Source organism: Corythoichthys intestinalis, chromosome 16 (assembly GCF_030265065.1).
Source record: "Corythoichthys intestinalis isolate RoL2023-P3 chromosome 16, ASM3026506v1, whole genome shotgun sequence".
NCBI lineage: Eukaryota > Metazoa > Chordata > Actinopteri > Syngnathiformes > Syngnathidae > Corythoichthys > Corythoichthys intestinalis.
This window is the reverse complement of record NC_080410.1, coordinates 12,986,648-13,010,659: the sequence shown is the minus strand read 5'-3', so window position 1 is coordinate 13,010,659 and position 24,012 is coordinate 12,986,648. Positions and strand designations below refer to the sequence as shown.

Genomic DNA, 24,012 nt, shown 5'->3' with positions numbered 1-24,012 from the left:
AAGAATCAGTGATATGTTTAAATGGATATATTAATTTGGACTAAAAGCCTAATCGTAATTAAAAAAAAAAAAATCATTTGCACACCTCATTTTGAATATTTTAACCCGATCAAGCCCATTCCAGTCAATATTTTACTCTGAACGAGAGGAAGTTGTTAATGTCAATTTAAAATCCAATAGGTGTGAATGAAAACACCTGCATAATTTTAATCTGAACTCTGCTCCGATTAAAGTAAATGTAGCAAGTGATGTGTACAAATGTTGTACAAAAAGCTATCCTAAATCTCCACATACAATTTCTCTCGAATCAGTGTCCCGATGAAATGTTGTCCGTTTTCCCTTTAGTTGCCGCCACGCCACCATTTCCAAGTTTTTTGGGGACCAGCCACCAAACTGCTCAGGTGCTTGTGACTACTGTTCCAATCCAAAAGGTGTGCGAGCCCAGTTGGAGGCGGTTCTCAAGACCAACTTTGCAGTTCAGAGCAAAGAACCAACAAGACCCTTTGGTTTTGATCAGGAACTTTATGGAGGAGGAAAGCGGGGCTACGGCTTTGAGAGGCAGGTTAACGATCATGACAATGATTTGCCGCATTTGCATTTTATGCTTAGTGTCGGCATCTCACAGGTACGATGAAGAGGGGGATGCCGATAGTGACGATGGCGCCAAGAGGAAAAAGGAATTCTCTGATCTCTTCAAAAAGCAGATGATTTTAAGGAAGGTAATTAATGATCATTACCTTAGGGATGGCCCCCATCTGATCACGTGATCGGAAATTGTGCCCGGTCATGTCATTTCCAGTGGATTAGAACTGAGTAAAAAAGATCATGTTTTAAAAATGTCTTGATTTATTTTTATTATTTTAAAAAAAGAAATGATTAAAAAAAAAAAAACTTTAAAACTTATTCGCTGTCATTGACGGCGATAGATATCCAATTAATTTTCCTCCTAGTTGAATTGGATTTAATGTCTGTAATTGTCATTAGCATTGAAGTTTAGCCATGTAAAACAAATCTTTAAACATAATTTTTTGCAGCCCTATTTTGTGATGCTCAACTGATTGTCAAAAAAGGGTTTTCTGATATATATTTTTTCTTGCTTCATCAAAACCACTACCTTACTAATAAACTTTTTATATGGCAATATTGGGATAGCTTTGTTCAAATTGGGGAAAAGTACACATTACATTTGGCTTTGCTTCCCCCCCCTCCTTGCAACATTTCCAAGGTATCGAATCAGGCGTTCGTATCGGCAGATCCTCAAACTCGGACTTGCATGCAAAAAATGTGATCTTGCCAGCCCTAATCCACACTCAAACTAGTTTTCAAGATCCCTTACTGGAATTATCTGTGCGTGCAGTGAATGTGTTTAGCCCCTCAACATGTGCTTAGCAGCTGTTGGCATCTTGGTCTCCCTTAAGTGAGTCCATCTGTGATAAACAGAGGAAAAAAATATTCCTCTTCCCAACTGGAGCTGGTCTAGAGAGTTTTCAATGCTGTAGCAGCTCTACACCTGAATCATCAATAGGCAAGACTTTGCCAGACTTGTGTGCCACTTAATGTAAAGATTGATATCATCAGACACTATGTAATGTAAAAACAAATATCAGATTCCAAGTCAAGACAAATTACAATCAGTCATGAGTGCCTTTTGTTTAGGGAAGTTACCTGGTTTCTTTTCCCTCCGTCACCCAAGTTTCAGGACAATCTTGAAGTTTATAGCTTGATTCTATTTGACATCATCCAAAATAAGTTGCTGCTAAAGCTTTAATACGTTATTTAAGAGAGTGACATCACGTTGACTGTTGTGTTGACATGGAGTTAGTTATACTCACCCAAATACTAGCATATGTATCTAATCCAGTATATGTACGGTATTTAAAAAAAAAAATTTTAAGCAAAAATTGCTTTGATTTTTTTTTTTTTGCTTTTAAGAAACTCAATCTAACTCCTGTTTTTTCTTTGTATAAGATCTGTGTTCTTCAGAACACATCCTGTAGTAGCCGCTAGCAGTGTGGGACTTGTCACCAGCAGCTTGAGAAAAATAAAAGAAAATATAAATTTTTCCCTAACAAATTCATTTTCATTTTTGTATATTAGACAGATGTTTTACTTTCCGATATATTGGTGAAAGGGAAGTTTGGGGCTAGTGTAAAACAACAAACTCTAATCAGGGGAAAATGTTGCATTATAGTATATATTATACTTTAATGGACGAGAGCTGTCATATTTTGGGGGGGGATTGTTTCATTTTTCCTCCTTAAAATGACATGATCAACTTAAGAACAGATAATAATAATAATATACATATCGTTAGCTTTGCCTCATAGCATAATTGCCTAAATCATTTTTCACTGCTTTTGGAAAACAAGGAAAGAGCATTGTCTGAAAGCACATTGGCTTTTTTCAAAATAGGCTTGTGATTGGCCAAGAATATAAGTAGAAAGGCAGAATTGAGAGGAGCATAAAGTTAGGCAGATATCCCAATTTGACCAAAAAAATGACTTGGACAATTATGCTATGAGGCTAACAATATATAACATATATCATAATGTGTGGCGGCACGGTGGCTGAGTGGTTAGCACGTCTGCCTCACAGTTCTGAGATCGGGAGTTTGCATGTCCTCCCTGTGCCTGCGTGGGTTTCCTCCGGGAACTCCGGTTTCCTCCCACATCCCAAAAACATGCATGGTAGGCTGATTGAACACTCTAAATTGTCCGTAGGTATGAGTGTGTGCGTGAATGGCTGTATGTCTCCTTGTGCCCTGCGATTGGCTGGCAACCAGTTCAGGGTGTGCCCTGCCTACTGCCCGTAGTTAGCTGGGATAGGCTCCAACACCTCCATGACCCTCGTGAGGAAAAAGCGGCATGGAAAATGAATGAATGAATGAATGAATATCATAATGTATATTAGAGGTGTGCATCGGCACTGCCCTTACGATTCGATTCGATTACGATTCGGAGGGCCAGGATTCGATTCGATCCGATTCGATTCGATTCAGAGGGTCACGATTCGATTTGGTTTGATTCGGCAATGCATCGCGATGCATCAAAGCCTGGGATGCATTAAAATTCTAAAGCAAAGCATATTTTTCGTGAATCATGAGGCAACACAAGCGATCAGACATTAAACAAATTTTTACTGGCTCTTGTGTCACTCCTGGTTGAAGTCAAATGAAAATAGTATACTTTCAGATATATATATATGTATATATAACAGATCACAGCATTTAATTAGTGCTTTCTCTTTTTTTTTACACACAGTAGCAGCCTTTCACACAGTGAAACATCTGAACTCCTGTGCAAAATCAGTAATAACAGTCACTGTATTTTAGTCACAACGACCCATCAATAAAAATATTCAAGTAAATATTAAAGAAAACGACAAAGAAAATATTGTAGTACAGCAGCATCTTTATCGCAATAACAATCCAGGGAATTGATTGATATTTGAATGTAAGGTAGCTCCCGCTACAGTTGAGCCTAGATCTTGAGCCCGAACCTGAACCCAACCCGACTGAATTTCGGGCCGGGTCGGGCCCAAAATGTCAATTTACGTTCGGGTCGGGTCGGATCGGGCCGGACTTCACTCTCGCTAACGTTTTTTTAAATAAATATATATTTGTATACTAAAAGAATGTATGGATGTTAAACTAAGGAATACTTGTTATAAAATAAATAAATTGGATGAAACAGGGAGAAGGCGCTTTTGTAATCACAAACATGAGCCAGTGCGTTGTTTGCGCATGAACGCCGTGGCCCCGCCCTCCTTTTAATCTTCCCCACCCGCTCTTGGCGCTCTCCGCAAGTCTGCAACGCTGCATCCTGGTATTTCCTTTTTGAATTTCGATATAGAGCCGCAAGAGGTGAAAAACAAACTGAAGACGGTGGGATTGAAAAAGTAAGAATCCACGAGTGGTGTGTGGAAAGGATTTAAATTGATAGTGGAAGATGTTACAGAAAACTGTCGGCCTTACCGAATGCAACAAATGTGGCGCTTTGCTCTCGTACGAGAGCAGAAAGACTGGCACATTGACGCTGAGCAGGCATTTTAAAAACTGTACTGGCCTAAAAGATATGAGTCAAACATCGTTATTATCATTTATTTCAAGGGCTGCACCTCTTCGTGCTAAGCAGGACATCGTGGAGTTCGTGGTGTTCCTTAAAACGTCATTATTTTGTTTCAGTGCTCCTTAAGGCAGGTTGTTCTTTTGTGTGTTCTGATGCGAGTCATTAAAATAAAGAATGTTATTTAAAATTATTTTAGTTTATTTTTGAATATGCTGCTGTTCCTCTCCTTGTCAGAGAGGCGCGTATAGTGAGAACTATATCCCACACAGAAATATATTTAACAAACCTTTCCAGCTTTATTTCATTGTGTAAATGCATTTATAATTATAATAAAAATATGTAGACTATTTAAACATTAAGAAAACTTGCGTTTTTTTCTGCCAACTCGAAGAAATTGAAATGAATGTCTATTGCATTTTGCCGACGAATTGACGCATGAACTATTCACCTGATAGAACAGACACACAAATATAAACGATATAAATGTTTATTGAATATTCATCTTACAGTCTTGTTTATCTGGGAGAATTTGTTACAAAAGACAGGTTTTAATTTATCATTATGCACATAGGCATCGTCCAAGTTGTGATCACACAAAACGCAACCACGCATTGCATCCCCGCATTTGCTCCTCCTGCTGAGTCCTCACAAATAAAATGGGCGCGGGCCTACAAATGAAACGTACATTTTCGGGGGGGGGGGGTCGGGCTCGAGCCTACAAATAAAACGTAAAATTTCGGACTCTCGGCCTTTAATACACGGGGCCGGGTCGGGTCGGGCTGGATTTTTTAGGCCCGAACTAAGCTCTAATCGAGAGAGCAGAGAGATAGGACATAACATAACAATGGCTGAAGCGGAGAAAGTGGGAGCGAGAAAGATTATTGATGCACCTAACACATTAAAAGCAGACTGTCAGGGAATGCGCGGGCAGGCAGGTTGTATGGACCCAAATGCAGGGAAACAAAAATGCAAGGCAGGAGGCAGATGGCGATGAACTCAAAAAACGTTTTAATGATATCTAACAAAAACACAAAGTACAACCAAAACCACTGGGGAACAAAAGGGCAAGAGTCAAACAAAACTTACTTAAATCGGAGGGACGGATACACGAGGGCTTGGACAGGATCTTGGCTTTTACACGGACATGGACGCTGACATTGACATAGACAATGACGCAACAAGGAGTGACAAGAAACTGGGTCATTATATACGCAGACAAGGGGTAACGAGACGAGGAACAGCTGGGTAACACAGGTGGATGCAGATTGCAGGATACACTGGGAAAACACACACAGGTGAGAGCAATGGGTAATCACAGGGACAAGTCACACAAGGAGAAACCAAACACAAAACCTAACACAGACATCTGGAGACATTTTGGCTTCTACGAGGTTGGTGGGAAACTTGACCAGAGTTATGCGGTGTGTAAAAAATTAAACATGAGAATAATAATAGAAATGGGAAAACCAAATTCATTGCATCACCGGAATTGCGCAGGGAAGATTTTTGAACGTACTTATATATTTTAAAATGCGCTGAATCGATTCGGCTTGTTGCCCGCATCGAATTGAATCGTCCATGCCCCGCATCGGGATGCATCGCTGCATCGATTATTGTTGACACCCTTAATGTATATATATCATATATACATTTTATGATAGATACAATGGGGATCAGAAGTATTTGCACTACTTGCGATTTTGCAAGTTCACCCACATAGAAAATAGGTAGATATCTGAAATTTCACTCATAGATGCATTTTCACTTATAGAGGCATAATCTAAAAAAAAAAAAAAAAAAAAAAAAAATCCGTAACTCACATTATATGATTTTTCTTAAGTATTTATACCCCTGAGAAAATCAGTGCTAATATTTAGTGCAGAAGCTTTTGTTTGCAATTAAGGGCTTTCTGTAGTTCTTCACCAGGTTTTCACATTTGGAAACAGGGATTTTGGCCCATTCCTCCACACAAATCCTCTCTAGATCTGTCAGGTTTCGGGGCTTTCGTTGAGAAACACGAAGTTTCAGTTTCATCCAAAGATTTTGTATTGGCTTGAGGTCTGGAGACTCCAGAACCTTGATATGCTTTTTACGCAGCCACTCCTTGGTCAGCTTGGCTGTATGCTTTGGATCATTGTCATGTTGGAAGAACCAGCCACAACTCATCTTCAAGTCTCTGACTGAGGGAAGGATGTTGTAGCCCAAAACCTGACGATAAATTTTCACTATTCATCCTCTGCTTTATACAGTACAGTTGTCTTGTCCCCTTTGCCGAAAAAGCAGCCCCAAAGCATGAAGTTTCTACCTCCATACTTCACAGTGGGGATGGTGTTCTTGGGATTGTACTCATCCTTCTTTTTCCTACACGCATGACGAGTAAAGTTTGCACCAAAAAGTTCTACTTTGATCTCATCTGAGCACATGACTTTCTCCCATAACCCCTCTGCATCATTCAGATGGTCCCTTGGCAAACTTCAGACAGACCTTCACATGTACTGGCTTCAATAGGGGAACCTTCTGAGCAATGCATGATTTTAAACCATTGCACCGTAGTGTTCTACTGACAATAGTAGCCTTTGAAACTGTGCATCCAGCTCTCTTCAGGTAATTGACCAGCTCCTGCCTTGTAGTTCTTGGCTGAGCCTTCACTTTTTTCATCATGAGTGATGTCACACGAGGAGAGATCTTGCATAGAGCCCCGGTCCGAGATAGATTATCAGTAATGTTTAGCCTTTTCCATTTTCTAACAATTGCTGCAACTGTTGATTTATATTCACCAAGTTGCTTTCCAATTGTCCCATAGCCTTTTCCAGCTTTGTGGAGCTCAACAACTTTTTTCTCTGGTGTCTTTCGAAAGCTCTCTGGTCTTGCCCATGGTAGCAGTTGGATTATGACAGACTGTGGTATGCACAGGTGACAATATTGAGCACAAACGGGTGGGTGGTTACTCATTGGGTAAAGGTGGACTTTTTTTTAAGGTAGACTGACAACTCTTTGAGTGTCATAATTATTGCTGATTCTCAGGTGTACAAATACTTATGAACCCCAATAAATTACAAATAGATTATTTAAAAAAAAAAAAAATCATACAATGTGATTTCTGGATTGTTTTTTAAATTATGTCTCTATGTGTGGAAATGCATCTATGATTGAAATTTCAGACGTCTACCTATTTTCTAAGTGGGTCAGCTTGCATAATTACAAGGGGTGCAAATACTCTCCTATTTGTCTCCTATTCTTGTATTTTAAATGCTCCTAACTCTATATACAGTATATATTTTAGTTGACAGACTTTGAAATTGGGATGATGATGTGCTAATGAGTCTGGATAATGAGAAGCTAAAAATGTTACAAGTGCAACCCTTGTATTACTGCACAATGTGTAATTGTATATTTTTATTACAGTTACTTTAAATTGTCTTCATCAAAAATAGATGAATGGAAAATATATATGTTTTTTTTTTAACATTATATGGAAAATGAATGAATGGACACGTCACGTTTCTGAACTTGAAGAATACATTTCCGAGGAGTAGTTTTTGTAAAAAAAAAAAAAAAACAAAGAAGCAAAAAAAAGTCAAATAAAAATCCCCATGGGGACTTTCTAATAGCATAGAGTTGTGACTATGTCGAGTATGAAATTACTAATCAAATATAAGCACAAGAAATTTCCGCCCAGCAATGATGATTATTTTTAAGCTGCATTTGCATTCAGTTAAGTGTATTTTTCTCATTTTGTTTTGTCTGTAGGGACTTGACAGTGAGAAGGATGACTTTATTCCTCCAGGTAAAATCTTGAGTACCTTTTAGTAATGAATACTTGGTTAATACTATTGTGGCTCATTAGCTCTTTTCTGATAATCACCCTGAAGATGCTGACTGCCCACTAAAAGAGGCAAGCAGTCAGAGGATACCAAAGCTCCCAGTGAAGGTACGACACAAACACATTCCTCACAGCTATGGCATTAATTAGCACAGTCCCTGGAATTCAGTGACTCGGGTTGGGAGTCGTTAAGAGATCTCTGGAGAAGTTGATCATGAACGCTGTTCCAAATGCAAAAACAATGGGAATAACATTGTATTGTAGTCTTTGATTTTTGTTGTTGTTGAACAAGTCTTAGCTTTGTTGTTTTGCAACCATGTAAATTGTATTTTAGTCCAGGGAGCACTGCCTGACACTTCTTCAAGAGGCATTATATGGCCACCAGAGGGCAGACGAATCATTTCGGTAATGCACTGACACAAACCTCAAGTTTTTTTTTAATAGTATGTTTTTATTGTAATAATTCTTTGTCTGTTCTCACAGCTATGATAATCTGTCTTTAGCTGTGGATATTGAACATGAGGTGTTCAAGAAAAGCAAGTCTTCCAACTTGTACAAAGCTGCAGTCTTAAAGAAGGTTCTGCCTGACTCAGCGTCACCGATGTTACTCAGTTAAACGAGGTTTGCACCAGACTGACGATGACTGCTTTGACTACCTTTTCATTAAGGTGGCCGAGCTAAAGAAAGGACCTGCTAAACCAGAGGAGCACAAGAGCCTCACTGGTAGTGAGGCCATTCTAACAGAAGAGAAAGCCTCCACCTCTACATTTTCTGAAGATCTGCATGGGTTCAAATCTGCATCTCAGGTCTACTCAGTGAGTTGGCACATTTCATGCACTCAATTGTATAATAACTAGGGATGTTAAACGATTAAAATTTTTAATCGAGTTAATCACAGCTTAAAAATTAATTGTAATTAATCGCAGTTCAAACCATCTATAAAATATGCTATATTTTTCTGTAAATTATTGTTGGAATGGAAAGATAAGACACAAGACGGATATATACAGTCAACATACTGTACATAAGTAATGTATTTGTTTATTGTAACAATAAATCAACAAGATGGCATTAAGATTATTAAAATTCTGTTAAAGCGATCCATGGATAGAAAGACTTGTAGTTCTTAAAAGATAAATGTTAGTACAAGTTATAGAAATTTTATATTAAAACCCCTCTTAATGTTTTCATTTTGATAAAGTTAACTAGTAGCTCGCCATTGTTAATGTCAATAATAATTATGGTGCTGAAGCCTGAAACCCATAAAATCAGTCTCACCCAAGTGCCAGCAGAGGGTGGAAAAACACCAAAAAACACAAGTAACAAATCGAAATGACACTGCTGTCTGTTTGAGCGGGGCATGTGCGTTAAATGCGTCAAATATTTTAATGTGATTAATTTTAAAAATTAGTTAACGCCCGTTAACGCGATAATTTTGATAGCCCTAATACTAACTTTTCGTAAGGAGCTACTTTTTGGTTTGACTGTATCGGGCCTCAAAAAAAGTGAGTCAGTGATGTGTCCAGACTCTCTGTTTGTTAGGGAGGAAAAAATTTTAGCGAGAGTCTTCGCCAAATGTGTATGTATATCTAGAAGCCATTTACTGTACAGTTTACATTGTTAATAATTTAAATTATATGCGTATTTAACAGAGATGTCGATATAATTTCTTAGCTTTGATAAAAGACTAAAGTACATTACATTTTACATACAAATTTGAGTAACATCCTCGTAAATCAAGGAGCCCCTGTGTTTTTTATTTTACCACCAAATAAACAACAGTTTAGCTAAATTTGGATCACAAATTTTTGGAGTTGAAAATCTGGAACTCATTGGCAATTTGGCACCCCCTACTATCTGATTTCATGAATCTTCGACTACGTTGTGAAGAACTTCCATCTTTTCATCTTCTGCATTTATCTTTACATATCAATCTATACACTATTTTTTATGTACTTACTGTATTTATTCCCATAAATGATTTCTGTCTATTTGTTGAATGTAAATTCAGGCATTAAGGGGTTAAAGAGTCTATAAGTTTGTAACTACTGAAGAATTCTCTAAATATATAGTCACCTTTTGTTACTCATCTTTGTTCAGATGAAGCGAAAGAGAGTCGGAGCAGGTCAGAGGGGTTCGTCCAATCCGCATCAGGTTGCAAAAGATCTTCTGAAGAGTTCCATTGTGGACAACGCATCTACTGAGGGAACACCAAGTGGCAGCTCAGTTGCCGTTCAACAGGAACCAATCGGAAAATGGTCAGAAAAGCCTAAGACTGTGACGTCATCTATCCGAGCAAGAGCAAATGCTGCTGCTGCTGCTGCTTCTTCCTTCTCCTTGAGCAGCCCAACTAAGGGAACTAGAACCTTGAGCAAGAAGCAGCAGAAGTTGGAGGAGGCCGCAAAAAGTTCTCGCTGCATTTCTCAGTATTTTGTGAAGACTAAAATGATGAAGGAATGCCAAGAAACAGACGCCAGTATTGTAGGTCAAGAGGAAGTGATGAACAATGTGCAGCACTCGCCTGTCAGTCTCGATTCTGATGGCAGTGCTGTGGAACCAATGCTCAAAGATGTGAAACAAGCACAGACAGAACCGCCTGTCGTTGTTATAGCGGACGACAGTGATGAAACCGCAACGGATCAGCACACATCAAATCTGAATGCATCTTCTACCAGGGAGTAAGACATACTCAATCTTGTACTACTAAATTGTGGATGGCTAATCTTCCATTATCCAAGAGTCCTTATCATATTAATCAGTGGCGGTTTTAGGGATGGGGCCAAAGGAGCACTGGCCCCACCTGTAATTTAAATGGCCCCTGAAGTGTTCCCATTTTAGCACAAAGCATGGCAATCGGTGAATCCTTCTTTTCTGAAAAGGGAGAGAATTAGATTTTGTTTATAGAGTACGCCTGAATTATATATCGTTTGAACATCCATCGTCATCGCCATGTGCGGATGCGCAATACTCACATCGCAAGGATGTGTGATATATATATATATATATATATTTTTTTTTTTTTTTTTTTTAAACACGCAAACATGTTTTTCTGCTTCATGCTCATACAGTGCCACAGCCTCTCGCACTCCCTCCTGCTAAGCAGTGCGACCAAACTGTTTTTCTTGGTCACCACTGCAGCTTGCTTTTGGTACATAAAATTCACAATGATTGACTGGTTTGTAGCGTTGATCTGGTCAGCAAGGACTCTGTAGCTCTACGATCAAAGGAACAAATATGTTAATCATCGTTAAACAACGTAACACACTAGGGATAGCCCAGTCTGAAGTGTTATGTGGCAACTCATTCATTGTGTAAGTGAGAGGCTGTTCTCGGCAGCGTGAGCATCGAAGCGTGCGTGAATTCGAGTGGACTCACTCAATGAAGCATTTAATAAAGACAAGAATTTTTCTATGTTATTCTTGTTTAAAAATAATTCACATTTTAAATGTGGAGTCCGTGATTTTTTCCGGGTTCCTGCCACATCCCTCAAAAAACGTGCTTGGTATGCTGATTGAACACGTACTCCAAATTGTCCGTAGGGTTGAGTGTGTGCTTGAATGTTTGTGTGTCTATATGTGCCCTCTGACTGGCTGGCAACCAGTTCAGGGTGTACCCCGCCCTCTGCCTGGAGTGTGTTGTGATAGGCTCCAGCACCCCAGTGACCCTCGTGAGGATAAGTGGTTCAGAAGATGAATGAATGAATGGATTGGTGTTAAAGGTGATGCAATGAAAAATGTGGGTGTGCCTGCATTTTGTGCTAGTGCACCTTAAGAAAAAGGTTGGGCGCACTAGTGCAACCAGTAAGTAAGTGTGGAGCCTTGGCAATATATATTGCAATGTTATTTTTTTCCCCAATATGCTTCAGGCCTATCCCAAACAGAGCTATTCAAGTTATATGGTGAAAAGTCTTCTAGTTTTAATTTGGCAATATATTGCAAACCCCCTAAAAATCACAATGATCGTTTTTTTTTTTTACAATATTGTTCAGACCTATTCTAGAGTATGTTAAAAATAAAGCTGCTTTTTGTGTTGCTTTTCAAAAATATTGTTATTATTTTTATTATTGTATTGTGTTGTTATTGTAAAGATATTTTTACCGCAACATGAAGGATAATCTGCGTATTGCCTTGTTGACCAAAACAAACACTGAGCAAAGATGACAGTGTGGCCTTTTCTTGGCCCGTTTTAGAAAAATCCTAGCCCCGCCACTGATATTAATCAATCACAAATACTAATTGCAGCAATTTCATTTTCCACTCAGACACAACACAACAGAAGACAACCACTCATCTGTAACAGAAGAGGTACGTCACCATCGGGCTTTAGTTTTTTTTTTGTGTCCCCCTCCATGACTAACCTAAATTTTTCCAATCAGCCATGTGCTCTTGAAGCCAAACTAGAGGAGCCTCCTCCGGCAAAACGAGGCCGCCTAGTGGACGATAGCGAGAGTAGACTCAAGCCCACCGCACAGCAGAGAGTCGTGAACATGGTGAACGAGCCAAAGACAGCTGTGACTCTAAAAGAGGCGGCTGATGTGGTGGTCCGCTACCTGGACCCTTTTTACACTCGGGGGAAGTTTGCTACCAAGGTGTGAAATTTATCCTGTTTCCCAAGGGTAGCACAAGGTAGATTGAATCATTCCACTCTTTTTTTCTTTTCTTTTTTTGTCGGTAGGAGCTGTTCAAGTCCTTCGCTCGCTATTTGTCACACCTTCTTGCAGAGGGTAGGAGTCTTGGAAAGGGACAAGGTGAGATAAATACAGGGGAGATCTATGGTTTAGTTTTAGTTAAGTGTCACCAGAAGTGGGTAGTAACACTACATTTACTCCATTACATTTACTTGAGTAACTTTCTGAGAAAAATGCACAACTTTTAGTAGTAGTTTTACCGTACAATACTTTTTCATTTAACTTCAGTAGATTTGTGAAGAAGAAACACTACTCCGCTAATTTTTTTTGGGTACACGAGAGTCGTTACATTTTTCGTCTTTATTCTACTATAGACTTTATTTTTGCCAGAGATGCCTACAATAGCTATACCAGTTTCACCAATGAGATGTCGCAACAGGACCCCATTATATAGATGCACCGATGCAGATAGCAGTATTGGGGGGGGGATTAGTATCAACTAAGAGGTGGGCCGATACCATTTACCGGTTCTGTATTGCAATACTTGACCGCAGCCTTTTTTTCCTCCTGACGCTCACTACACTCTGTCTCCGTGTTGTGTGGTGACACGTGATCACTTTGCATGCCAGGCAGCTATGACTATTGGCCTGCTCCAGACCAATGAGAGTGGGCCAATAGCCACTCTTGACCAATGCCAGGGCAGCTTTTTCAAGTGGAGGAAAAACAAAGTACGAGAGGAAAATATCGGCAGTCTGGAAATATTTCAGTTTATAATCTCTGTCGCGTACAACGGCTGCATGCAAGATTTGCGGCCTGAAACTTTCGAGATGTGGAGTTAAATCAACCAGTTTCAATACTTTGAACCTGATAAAACATTTGAAGACGAAACATGTGAATGAATACAAAGAGTTTGAGGCTGCAACAGCAAGACTGCTATCCAAAGGATTCACATAGGCCTGGACCCTAGCAACAATCTCTGGTCAGTTCAGATCGTCTACTTTACTTTTATTGTCTTTTACGGAAAGAAATGCCGCAGTAATTTGAGACCTGTTTCAAAAGTAGGATTGCCACCTTTCATAAATAGAAATAAGGGACGCTCCCCTCGCGCCCATAGACGGGCAGGCGACGAAAAAAAGGGACATCCCCAAAACTCCTAAAATGCATAGAAATGTATCTTTTCATATTAAGGGTGTAACGGTACATGTATTTATATTGAACCGTTTCGGTTTGGGGTCCTCGGTTCGGTACGGGGGCGTACCGAACGAGTTTCTGACGAAATGTAAAGTGCTGTCAAATTTAGCGCGTTAATGGGCGGTAATTAATTTTTTTGAATTAATCACGTTAAAATATTTGACGCATTCAACGCAAGCGCGGAATGCCCGCTCTTGCTTCCCATAATCCCACTGTTACGCCCCACGGACAGCTGCTAAGGGCGTAACATAAAACGAGCCACGCACACAAGTTGCAAGTGGACACAAATTTATTCACACAAGTCGAACTCGCAGTGAACAAAATATACAAAATGCGGAAGAAGCTGGCTTCAGCGTAAGCCCAGGCCAAAACAAGAAACAAAATGAAACTACACTTGAACCCCACCCGCTAAGTAAACCCTGATCGTAAAAAAGAAAAAACAATACAGCCACTAACCTGGCTTCTACACTAAACAAAACGGGTTGAACGAAAACTGCAGTTTACCTCTACTGCTGCGGTGCTCTTATTTACAGTGGTGAACAAAAACGATCCAATAACGAGTGAACACAAAATACCTCACCGAAAGAGCGGGAGTGTAACAAAATAGCGATCAAATGCACAGGTGAATGAATAGCGAGCAAACAGCTGGCGAGGAGGTACGCGGCACGTATGCTGTCAAATGCGAAGTTGCGAACCCTGAGTGTTGACTGTAAAATGACGAGCGGTCAGATGACTTTTGTTAACGCTGCCTTTATTTGGTTAACAAGACTAAGGCACAATACAACACACACGTGGGTATGCAAGCTCAAACAATGGCCTAATAGTATTACCCAGAGCCGTATTACTGTGTAACGGATTAGCTGCCGTAAAGCAAGTGTCGTTATTGCCGCAAATGTAAACAAAGCGCTGCATAATGGATACATGTCAGACAGCGGCTAGTTCGGGTGGCCCGTCAGCGGCGGTGACGTCGTCAGCCCGTCCGGCGTGAACCGAACCGTGACCTCAAAACCGAGGTACGTACCGAACCGAGATTTTTGTGTACTGTTACATCCCTAATTCATATATATTCCGTATTGGTTCAATACGGAACGCAACTTTTAATTTCTAATTCGGAACGATTCCTTATTCAAAAGGATCGGTGGCAAACTTATTCAAAAGTGCTGTAGAAGTAAGCAAAGTAAGCTAAGCTAAGTGGCTAAGTGTGTGTTGCTGCTGGTGCACAGAGAGGGAGGCGAATAGAAAGACAGGATGCTGTGGTCAATTATTATTACCTATAATTTCATGAAAGTTGCACTGTTTGGCCTTTGAGAGCCAAAACACAAGGTTTAAAAATGTTACCGTAATTATTAATTGTATTTTTACTTTCTTACTGTTGGGCTAGTATTATACATGTTTTAATTTCACAAATTTAGCACTATTTGGCTTTTGAGAGCCAAAGGTTTATTTAACTATTGTCACCAATACCAGGTATGCAATAAAAAGTTCTACTGAATTCACTTTACAAACAAAGTGGTATCGGTATCGGCCGATACTGCACAGCCAGGTATCTGTATCAGGGCCAAAAAATGTTACGGTCCAACACTACTCCATTATACCATTCAGAGGTAACAGTGTTTTTTCTCCATTAAAGGCCACTCATGCTCTTTGGATGGGTAACGGGTCATTGTGTCTGAATTGATGATTTTTGTGTCATTTTCTTTCTGGCATAATACGGTCATGTAATAGCTCAGCCAGGGATCCCAAACCACCAGGCTGGGGACCAGTAACGGTCCGTGGCGCATTTGCTAACAGGCCGCAGAGTAATAATAAACAATTTGTTAAAACCGCAGTCTGGCCTGTGCCTCTTGACCAGACACGTACAAAGTCCGGCCCGGGGGCCAAATGTGGCCCGTGGTCAAATTTCATCCGACCCCCAGCCTCTGTCATAAAATCAATAACTTCTGGCCCACACACAGACTTAATAAATTGGTCAGCAGTACTGCTACCAGCATATGAAATAGCTTACCCACTAAATGCTGCTCCTCATTTACCCACTAAAAGGCAGCAGCACTCTAAGCAACATGACCCCGAGTGACCCTTTACTCCCAATTTTCTAAAATGGCGACAATCAACAATAAAAAAGAAAGTTGACTGTGACGGCCGAGGCTTCAAGGATAGGTTGAAATTGGACTATTTCTTCACTAAAATAAGCAACAACTGTGTCTGCCTCATTTGCAAAGAGACGGTCGCTGTTTTTAAAGAGTTCAATGTGAGGCGATATGACCAAACAACACACACTGACATGTACGACAAGATTACAGGGAAGATATGTAGCGAGAAATTGAAGCAACTTGAAGATAGTTTAACTTCACAGCAGCACTATTTCGCAAGAGCCCGAGAGTCGAAAGAGAACGCCACAAAGGCAAGTTGCGAGACAGTTGAAATTATTGATTAAAAAAATAATAATAATAAAGAAAATGTGACACACAGAATGGCTTGCTAAAATTTGCTTAAATATATTTTTCTACGTAAATGACGTCAGCTAAGGTCAGCCCGCCACATTTTTATCACACCAAATCTGGCCCCCTTTGCAAAAAGTTTGGACACCCCTGCTCTTGACTAATCTGAGTAGAGATTTGCATACGTCGCTCTCAGTGACGTGTGGTGAGGTTCATGGTTGGTGAGGCACTGACTCCTTTAGTGTCAGATTTCCAAATATATAAACCAAAAAGGGTAGCTTATTCAATTGGCTACTGGTTATTTCATATCTCATCAGCATTCTTCACAAAACACGCACACACGGTACATATTATCGATACGTAAAAGTAAGAAAATAACATGCATTTGCTCTACATCCTCAATGTGTTGGCCGTCGCAATTCTGTAATTCGTGCAACATAAATGAGAGTAAAGAGTGGTGTACAAAACCACAGAATTCAATTCTGACCTTTCGTGAAATATTCAGTTGTTTTTAAAACTTGTAATTCTGATACTTTAAGCAATTTATTACAGATTGCTAAACAAAAGGTGTGAAAAGAAAAACAAAGAATATTTTATTTAAGGCCAAAATTTAGTTTTTAAATATTCTATTGTATTTTTCTTCGTCTAAGCTCTTTTTTTTTTTTTTTTTTTTTTTTTATAAGATTGAAATGAAAACTGTTTGTGGTCTTGCGCCTGTCCTTCACCACAAAAACCACCGTTACTTTGAAGGGCATAGGTTTGGTCTAAACATTCGTAGGGACGATATAACAGCATAACCTGCATGTAGGTACACTTTTTGCTGGGGACGGGACATTAATAAGACCAAACAGATTGGATGAAGGGGGCAAAGGGCCACATTTCTCATGTATATGAACCTAATTAATTAATAGGCAAAATGATCAATGCAAAATAAATCCTTATCTACTGATAATAACTTTTACGTGCATTGGTTCAGGTGATACACTGTTCGATTCAAACCTTGTTTTCGAAAAATACTAGAGAAACATTTTGAAAACTTCCTGAATAAATGTCTGTTTTTTATTAGCAAACATAAACATAATGAAAATAATTCACTTAATAATGGTAAGGTCAATTCTATCCTTACAACATATGGAACTATTGAAAGATCTAAACTCTCTATATAACTGAACATTATATCATGCAAAAAAGGTAAGGTTGCTTAAACGTTGGTGGGGACAATTTTAGCATCCTGAAAAGTTGGTAGTGTTATGTCCCTACCGTCCCTATGCAAACCTACGCCCTTTTTGTAAAAGTCCTCCTTATTTTCCTTTACTTAAAAAAAATCTCTCCGCCTCAATGGAGAGGATTGCTTCAATTAGATCGTTCTGTGTTCTATTTGACAAGCTAGAAAACACAGTGGATGTGTCCAAATGTCTAGCTAACCTTTCATCTTTCTCAGCAAAACCATGTAATCGTTCTACATATATTCCATGTTTAGAAGAGCTTACACGCTCATCGTTACCACGAAATGTTAACTCCTGTTTAGCTAGGATGCAGGTCGCATTAGTGAAGTCTTTCAAACTCTTTCGGTTTTCTTTTACCTTAGCTTTGTGGATGCTACCGTTGAGCTTCCGCTGTTCGTCAAAGCCAAATCGATCCTTGAGTTTCCAAAAGTTTTTAAAGCAATCAGGCTTTGAATGTGAGTGGTCGAGCTCTCATGTTTGCTGAGGCTTCGTGGTAGTTTTTTAATGTCACAATATCTCGTGTTAGTCCAGACATTGGCACAAGTTGAGAAGAAAAGGCAGGGAAAGCAGCAAAGGCGATTTATCGAAGGACAGCCACATAGCCAGTCTTTTCGGGTGTACCAGTCCGTTTGAAAAGCGCGAGTTATCTTCTGTCCCATAGTTTGAAGCAAACCTTTTAGCTCCGGTGTTGTGTTAATCGCGTCCACTTATGACGGAAAATCAAGTTTCACGTACGCCCCCTTTCAGTGCGGCAGAGTACTATCTGCCACAACCTGGGCTTTTTCACTGCGGTTTTATTTCCCATCAGCAAAACTAAATATGTCGCTAACAAACATTAAACTTTAAGGGTTAAAGACATTAGCCAGACTGTGGAAAATCAGGTCAAATAAACGTATCTGGAAACATTATAATGGCGACATACAGATGTACAGCAACCAGCACGCTCCAATTCCATGTATCAACCCAGTTTGTTATGGATTGCGCATTCAGAGGTGAGGCTTTACTCGTTGCTGCCGCACCTCTCGTTTCATTTCTTTATTTGAATAGGAAATAGGCAAATTCAGCGATTTTGACTATAAAAAATGTTTGAAATGAGTTATACATAAAGAGCAATGGACAAATATTAATATAAATTTGATGCTTTAATTATTATTTTTGTCATGATGACAGGTGAGGCTCTGCCTCTCCTGCCCCCCCTGACCGCACGTCACTGGTCGCTCTCTAGTGGTTGGCCGTCTTTACAAGGGTGTTTGCACACCTATAGCAGCCCAGCATCAGTCAGTAAGTTTACCTGCTGTTGGCTGCGTGCTGCGGGCCGCAACATCTTTGGAAAACTTTTTTAGGGGGAAAAGACCACCTGTTGAGCCAGAAGAGGAGCCTACAACAATATCCGTTCTTCATAATATGTGGCTATAAGCTTGCTAAGCAGGTTGGGGACTACTGGGTTATAGTACAATATAATAATAATAATTTAGGGCTGTCGAAATTATCGCGTTAATGGAAGGTAATTAATTTTTCAAATTAATCACGTTAAAATATTTGACGCAATTAACGCACACGCCCCGCTCAAACAGATTAAAATGACAGCACAGTGCAATGCCAACTTGTTGTGTTTTTTGGAGTTTTGTCGCCCTCTGCTGGCGCTTGGGTGCAACTGGTTTTATTGGCTTAAGCACCCATGAGCATTGTGTAATTATTGACATCAACAATGGTGGGCTACTAGTTTATTTGTTGATTGAAAATTTTACAAATTTTATTAAAACAAAAACATTAAGAGGGCTTTTAATATAACATTTCTATAACTTGTACTAACATGTATCTTTTAAGAACTACAAGTCTTTCTATCCATGGATTGCTTTAACAGAATGTTAATAATGTTAATGCCATCTTGTTGATTTATTGTTATAATAAACACATACAGTACTTATGTACCGTATGTTGAATGTATATATCCATCTTGTCTTATCTTTCCATTCCAACAATAATTTACAGAAAAATATGGCATATTTTATAGATGGTTTGAATTGCGATTAATTGCGATTAATTAATTTTTAAGCTGTAATTAACTCGATTAAAAATTTTAATCGTTTGACAGCCCTATAATAATAATAACAGTTCGTATTAGGGCTGGGCGATATGGCCATAAGTACGTATCCTGGTAAATTGAGCATATTTACCTCGATAAGGATAAATGACAATAAATTGGCCCAAGCGGACTGTTATATAATTTGAAAAGCTGAATTAATGCATGAAACACAAATTAACCGTTTCTCGTTGATTTATTTACCAGCTTTCAATTTAACATATTTTTCCAATTGTACCTGCAGTCTATATATTAAGTATATAAAAATAACTTGTAAACAATAAGAATTCAAGTATGAACATTTATAACAGCTTGTATGACTTGAACAATGTCCAACAATAAAAAAATCAATATGATGACTGCAAACATGTCATTGTAACACAAATGACTTACAGCTTTAACAGTGCACTTCAAAGAGACAACTTATTGTTAATAGCTGCTGTGACATAATTACTCAACACAAGTGTTTACTTCAAGGTTTCAGTTTTTTTTTTTTCCAGAGCATTTTTAAATACATGCACGCACACATGCACCCCGCACACAGATACACACACATTAAAGCTATACTGGTCTTATGCCACTGAAACATTTAGGATTTTATGATGGCAACCATGACACAGAATAAAGCAAGCACATACAGACAAATAGCTTTGGCCAATAAACGCTCATGGGTTTCACTGTTGGATTATACTATTTGCTGAATGCTTTGCCATCATAAAAGTTATCAGAGAAATCACCCCCCCCCCACACACACACACACAGGTACAAAATAACGCGAGAAAACTGATTGCGATATGTTGTCCGTGCCCAATCCACTCATTAAGTTCAGCCGATTCGACAAGTTTAGAGCCGCTATTCGACTGCATCACGTTCATTTGTAGTGTTAGCCACTAGCGTTACCCTGTAGCCTGGCTACCAGTAGAAAGCACTGAAAGCACCCTTTCCTGAAATCGTGAGAACCAGGGAGACGGGTGAAAGCCGTCTGGACCGCCAAGAATCTACTTAATGTTGGGTGAAAGTTTGGCGAGGCTCCCTTAAGCCCGACTTCATCACGTTTGATTGTAGCGTTAGCAGCTAGCGTTAGCCTACCGGGCTTCTGTTTGTTTGATTTCCTGATAACCACGTGACTTCATACGTAAGCACACTGACTGCTTTCTTAAAGGGGAATGAACATAGCCGAACACACAGAGTCAAAGCAGGATGAAAAGACTATTTTTTCGTTTCATTAAAATACCGAATTTACCGACATGGTCAAAATTACTTTGGTCATCGTGAACCATCTCGTTAACGGTAAATTTTCGGTAAACTGCCCGGCTCTAGTTTGTATAGGTGAAGTTGTATTGAGAAAAAAAAACCCTCACTATTATTATTATTATTTTTTATTTTTTTTAAATCAGACATTGTAAGTGGTTACTCACAGTGTTACTCATTACTTGAGTATTCTTTTCAACGAATACTTATTTACTTGTACTTGAGTTAATTTTTGGATGACTTACTTTCACTAATACTCCTCTTACTTGAGTAAAATATGCAATAATAATAATTGGCTACTCTGCCCACCACTCTGTGTCACTATGAAGCGACCCCATCTCAAACTTTTGCTTGGAGGTCAAAGCAAAAAAAAATGAAAAAATTTAAAAAAGTAATGTAGTGCATTTATGAAATTTGCAAAGGTGCGCAATGAAATTGTTTACCTAAAAATGCAATAATGTCGACTCAGGTACTACTGGTCTCATTTTACACGTATTGTTTCATACAGTGCCTTGCAAAAGTATTCGGCCCCCTTGAACCTTGCAACCTTTCGCCACATTTCAGGCTTCAAACATAAAGATATAAAATTTTAATTTTTTGTCAAGAATCAACAACAAGTGGGACACAATCGTGAAGTGGAACAACATTTATTGGATAATTTAAACTTTTTTAACAAATAAAAAACTGAAAAGTGGGGCGTGCAATATTATTCGGCCCCCTTGCGTTAATACTTTGTAGCGCCACCTTTTGCTCCAATTACAGCTGCAAGTCGCTTGGGGTATGTTTCTATCAGTTTTGCACATCGAGAGACTGACATTCTTGCCCATTCTTCCTTGCAAAACAGCTCGAGCTCAGTGAGGTTGGATGGAGAATGTTTGTGAACAGCAGTCTTCAGCTCTTTCCACAGATTCTCGATTGGATTCAGGTCTGGACTTTGACTTGGCCATTCTAACACCTGGATACGTTTATATTGAACCATTCCATTGTAGATTTGGCTTTATGTTTTGGATCATTGTCCTGTTGGAAGATAAATCTCCGTCCCAGTCTCAGGTCTTGTGCAGATACCAACAGGTTTTCTTCCAGAATGTTCCTGTATTTGGCTGCATCCATCTTCCCGTCAATTTTAACAATCTTCCCTGTCCCTGCTGAAGAAAAGCAGGCCCAAACCATGATGCTACCACCACCATGTTTGACAGTGGGGATGGTGTGTTCAGGGTGATGAGCTGTGTTGCTTTTACGCCAAACATATCGTTTAGCATTGTGGCCAAAAAGTTCAATTTTGGTTTCATCTGACCAGAGCACCTTCTTCCACATGTTTGGTGTGTCTCCCAGGTGGCTGTGGCAAACTTTAAACGAGACTTTTTATGGATATCTTTGAGAAATGGCTTTCTTTTTGCCACTCTTACATAAAGGCCAGATTTGTGCAGTGTACGACTGATTGTTGTCCTATGGACAGACTCTCCCACCTCAGCTGTAGATCTCTGCAGTTCATCCAGAGTGATCATGGGCCTCTTGGCTGCATCTCTGATCAGTTTTCTCCTTGTTTGAGAAGAAAGTTTGGAAGGACGGCCGGGTCTTGGTAGATTTGCAGTGGTCTGATGCTCCTTCCATTTCAATATGATGGCTTGCACAGTGCTCCTTGAGATGTTTAAAGCTTGGGAAATCTTTTTGTATCCAAATCCTGCTTTAAACTTCTCCACAACAGTATCTCGGACCTGCCTGGTGTGTTCCTTGGTTTTCATAATGCTCTCTGCACTTTAAACAGAACCCTGAAACTATCACAGAGCAGGTGCATTTATACGGAGACTTGATTACACATAGGTGGATTCTATTTATCATCATCGGTCATTTAGGACAACATTGGATCATTCAGAGATCCTCACTGAACTTCTGGAGTGAGTTTGCTGCACTGAAAGTAAAGGGGCCGAATAATATTGCACGCCCCACTTTTCAGTTTTTTATTTGTTAAAAAAGTTTAAATTATCCAATAAATGTTGTTCCACTTCACGATTGTGTCCCACTTGTTGTTGATTCTTGACAAAAAAATTAAATTTCATATCTTTATGTTTGAAGCCTGAAATGTGGCGAAAGGTTGCAAGATTCAAGGGGGCCGAATACTTTTGCAAGGCACTGTATGTAGTGTGTTTTTCATATAAATTGTAATAGTAAATATGACTTTAATACTGTGGCGACATAGTTTAGTGATTGACGACCAAGTGTTTCACCCTTGCGCACACGTTTCTTCTGACGCCATTGAAATTGATGCCCATGATGAACCAAGGAACTTCTGTACTTTCACTTGAAAAATACTTATGCATATGTTTGTTTCCTCTTGCTTGTGTCTGTTGGCCCACAGTGAAAACAGAGGCCAAGGAACTCATCAAGCAGTTCTTCTGTAAGGTCAAACGCTGTGAGAGTGAAGCAGACTGGAAGCATCTTAAAAGACCCCATCAGCATTGATTGTGACAGTTTGAATGCTATTGAATATTTGTCTTGTTTATGCCAGCTCAGGTTTCATGGCACGCACTTGCTGACAATAGATTTACGGACTTCCGCTTTAAATATTCAAGCAATACGTTAGATGCTATGTATTTCAACCTGCAATAAACAAATGGATGAAAGAGATTTGGCTCAAATTGTCGAGAATGTATTTAGAAGTATACATTTGACTGCTGCTATGTTTGACTGTTAAAGACCATTGGAATCAATGTAGTACTGTTAACTTATCTGTTGCCATCGACAGCGAGAGATGCCCGATCTATTTGAGCTGGGAGGGTTGGCAGTCATCATGCACTTAGTTTAGATGAATTGGATGTCTCTTGCCGTTGAGGCAGAAAATGAGTTTAAAAATTGGTTATCCAATGAAAGAAATGTTCTATGCTCTTCATTTTTTCTTTCTTTTTTTTTTTTTTTAAGTAATAGTTGGCATCAGAAATGGGTTTTTGATTTTTGTGGCATCACTCCTGTGGGCTTAGCAGTGCTAGATGCTCTGCAGAGTTAGTGATGCATGCCACATTATCTGATGATTAATAAAGCCTAGTGTTTTCAAACGAACTGTACATAAGTGTGTTGTTCTTGTATATCCTTTGAGGGAATGATCTGAGAAGAGGGCGCTACTGTCAGCTAAAAGGTGACGTCACCTCCCGTGTTGCTGCCTTCAAATGCGCCTCGTAATATTCCAGTCGTCGAAAAGTATTGAGGAAAATTAAAAATGGTTGAAATAGAAATGCTTTCACTTTGCACTTTTAAAATACTGATTCGTGTTAAGGGCTATCAGTTGGTAAACGCTTCAGAAAATCTCATTGC

At 39.3% G+C, this 24,012-nt stretch overlaps 1 protein-coding gene across 1 annotated transcript in view; it reads left to right on the top strand.

Annotated features, from left to right (window-relative positions):
- Positions 1 to 23,755, top strand: part of recql5 (RecQ helicase-like 5) — a 37,738-nt gene extending 13,983 nt beyond the window's left edge. Inside the window, exons 8-19 of the mRNA XM_057816950.1 lie at positions 346 to 558; positions 626 to 719; positions 7,818 to 7,854; positions 7,940 to 7,998; positions 8,225 to 8,295; positions 8,374 to 8,467; positions 8,559 to 8,705; positions 9,991 to 10,568; positions 12,152 to 12,194; positions 12,266 to 12,478; positions 12,565 to 12,637; positions 23,063 to 23,755. Coding sequence (XP_057672933.1) covers positions 346 to 558; positions 626 to 719; positions 7,818 to 7,854; positions 7,940 to 7,998; positions 8,225 to 8,295; positions 8,374 to 8,467; positions 8,559 to 8,705; positions 9,991 to 10,568; positions 12,152 to 12,194; positions 12,266 to 12,478; positions 12,565 to 12,637; positions 23,063 to 23,166 — 1,726 coding nt within the window. The 3' untranslated portion in view covers positions 23,167 to 23,755. The remainder of the gene's footprint in view (positions 1 to 345; positions 559 to 625; positions 720 to 7,817; positions 7,855 to 7,939; positions 7,999 to 8,224; positions 8,296 to 8,373; positions 8,468 to 8,558; positions 8,706 to 9,990; positions 10,569 to 12,151; positions 12,195 to 12,265; positions 12,479 to 12,564; positions 12,638 to 23,062) is intronic.
- The last annotated feature ends 257 nt before the right edge of the window (positions 23,756 to 24,012 follow it).